Consider the following 2,431-nt stretch of genomic DNA (forward strand, 5'->3'; position numbering starts at 1 on the left):
TATGGTCTTAGAGTAGCATCCTTGAAAGGTGAAACAATACCACGTCTATAATTGAGTGGCTCTCTAACTCTGGTACACCTAATCAGTAAACTCGCTTCAGCCTAGGAGGTGGATTGTCGTGAATGCCATTTGTGGACCGACTCTACAATTGTTCTAGGATGGCTAAATGCTCAGGCTGTTCGTCTCAAAGTGTACGTAGCTAATATTGTCGCTCAGATACTTTAAATAACAGATCCAAAACAATGGCGGGTCATAAATACTGAAGAAAATCCAGCTGATATAATTTCCCGTGGTAGTAGCGCAAGGTGTCTTAGTAACTTAGAACTTTTGTGGAACGGTCCGAAGTGGTTATCTGACAACGATAATGCAATTTCTCGAGAGGTGTATTCTCCAATAGAGGAATGTAATCTACCAGAACAACGTCCATTGTAGTTGTCATTATTGATATTAGCCAATAACGATAAGATCTTTCAACGCTATTCTGATTGGAACAAGCTTAGAAAGGGCGTGGCCTGGTTGCGTAGATTTGTTGAGTTTCTCCGTTCGAAGAGTTTAGTGTCTAAAACCAAGTACATCACCTTAGCGGAATTGCAAAAAGCCAAACATTGGATTTTAGTTAGAGTGCAGGCAGAAGCATTTCCGGAGAAAATATCAGCATACAAGGCCAATAAAGACATTTCATCAAGAAGCAAGTTGAAGAGCTTAGCACCGTTTATGCGAAATGGGCTGATCCTAGTTGGAGCCCGACTTTCAAATTCTGATCTAACTGAGGAATAAAAATATCCTATAGTCCTTCCCTACCAGCATACGATCACGAAATTGATTTTTATCCACGTTCACCATGAACTATTGCATTGTGGACCGCAGTTGTTACATTCAGCCGTGTGTCAGGCTTATTGGCCATTGAAGGGCCGTCTATTAGCTCGTTACACTGTCCGTCGGTGCGTTCCAAGTGTCCGCGCTAAGCCCACGTTCCAAATTCCATTAATGGCACCGCTACCACAGCAGCGCGTTAAATGTTCACGTCCGTTCACTATCACCGGCGTGGATTTTGCGGGTCCAGTCATGTTACGAAGTGCTAACAAAAAAAGCTTGGATATCGCTTTTTATATGTTTTGCAACAAAAGCCGTGCACATAGAAGTTGTAGAAGATTTAACCAGTCAAGCTTTTATAGCTGCCTTAAGAAGATTTATGGCGCGAAGGGGAAAGCCAAATGAAGTGTGGAGTGATAATGGCACGAATTTCGTCGGAGCTCGTAAGGAATTAGCTACATATGTAAAATACATAGGATGTGGTTCTGTTGAAGAAGCCATCTCGTGGCATTTCAACCCCCCTTCCGCACCACATTTTGAAGGGCTTTGGGAGAGCGCGGTTAAGAGGGCAAAGTATCACTTGTCTCGAGTATTAAAGGACGCCCAACTAACTATCACTGAGCTACAAACATTGCTCTGTCAAATCGAAGCGTGCCTTAACTCTCGACCTTTAACTCCAATGAGCAGCGATCCAAGTGACTTGCAGGCACTCACTCCAGCACATTTTCTTGTAGGAGGACCGATAACCATGCATTTGGAACCAGACTTGGCTAACGAAGAACAAAATTCCCTACGTTGGTGGCATTATGTCCAAGGCCTTATACAATCTTTTTGGCGAAGATGGCAGACCGAATATCTCCCACAACTTCAAATTCGAGGCAAATGGACAACCAATAGTCAGGAGCTGGCAGTGGATGACATAGTAATTGTAAAAGACGAAAATATGCCACCAGCTAAGTGGAAACTCGCTCGCGTAATCGACATTCATCCAGGTAATGATGGAAGAATAAGGGTGGTAACTATACGCACGGCCAATAAAACTGAGATGCGTCGGCCAGTAATCAAGCTTTGTCGATTGCCTGTGTATGAAACGGAAAAAAAGTGAAAACTTAAGTTTTCACCGGGGGGAGAATGTTGCCGCGCAACAATATTTATATAGAGAATAGCTGGTCACACACACGCCATCACCTTTTTAATTATTTATTTTTGTTTCATTGTTTTTGTGTATTAATTATGTGATTGTGAATTATTATATAATATGTAGATTACGCGGGATCAGCCGCCTCTTGTATGCGAATTTTATTTTATCACGGCTCTGTGACTCTGTCTCGTTCCTACTGTACGTCGTTGTTAAGATTTCGGACTCCGTAAATTTAATTGTTAGTTTTGTCAAATTTATTATTATTATTTATTATTATTTATTATAATCAACGCCAGACGGCTTTTACAAAATTACAGTCCAGAAGTACATGGATAACAGTAAAATTAAAACATATTACAGTATATAAAGACGCGTAACTTATACTAACTTAATATTGGAGTGAAGAAAAGAATTAGTTTGTAAGTAAAAAAAAGAATGTGAGCCTTCGTACTACATATTGCTTAATAGTCTATATGA

General features: G+C 40.7%; 1 protein-coding gene across 1 annotated transcript; it reads left to right on the forward strand.

The window, feature by feature from the left end:
- Positions 1-987: 987 nt before the first annotated feature.
- On the forward strand, positions 988-1,918 carry LOC111032570. The gene is made up of 2 exons (XM_022312946.1): positions 988-1,075; positions 1,128-1,918. Exons 1-2 carry the CDS (start codon positions 988-990, stop codon positions 1,916-1,918), a joined length of 879 nt encoding a protein of 292 aa, XP_022168638.1.
- Positions 1,919-2,431: the final 513 nt, after the last annotated feature.

The sequence above is a fragment of the Myzus persicae genome, unplaced genomic scaffold, assembly GCF_001856785.1.
Source record: "Myzus persicae strain clone G006 unplaced genomic scaffold, MPER_G0061.0, whole genome shotgun sequence".
NCBI classification, from domain to species: Eukaryota; Metazoa; Arthropoda; class Insecta; order Hemiptera; family Aphididae; genus Myzus; species Myzus persicae.

What these genes read in the sequence shown, in the direction of transcription:
- LOC111032570 (XM_022312946.1), top strand. Translation starts at nt 988, where the DNA reads ATGGCACCGCTACCACAGCAGCGCGTTAAATGTTCACGTCCGTTCACT. An exon ending in GGGTCCAGTCATGTTACGAA is followed by an intron (nt 1,076 to 1,127) that starts GTGCTAACAAAA and finishes TTGCAACAAAAG; the next exon opens with CCGTGCACATAGAAGTTGTA.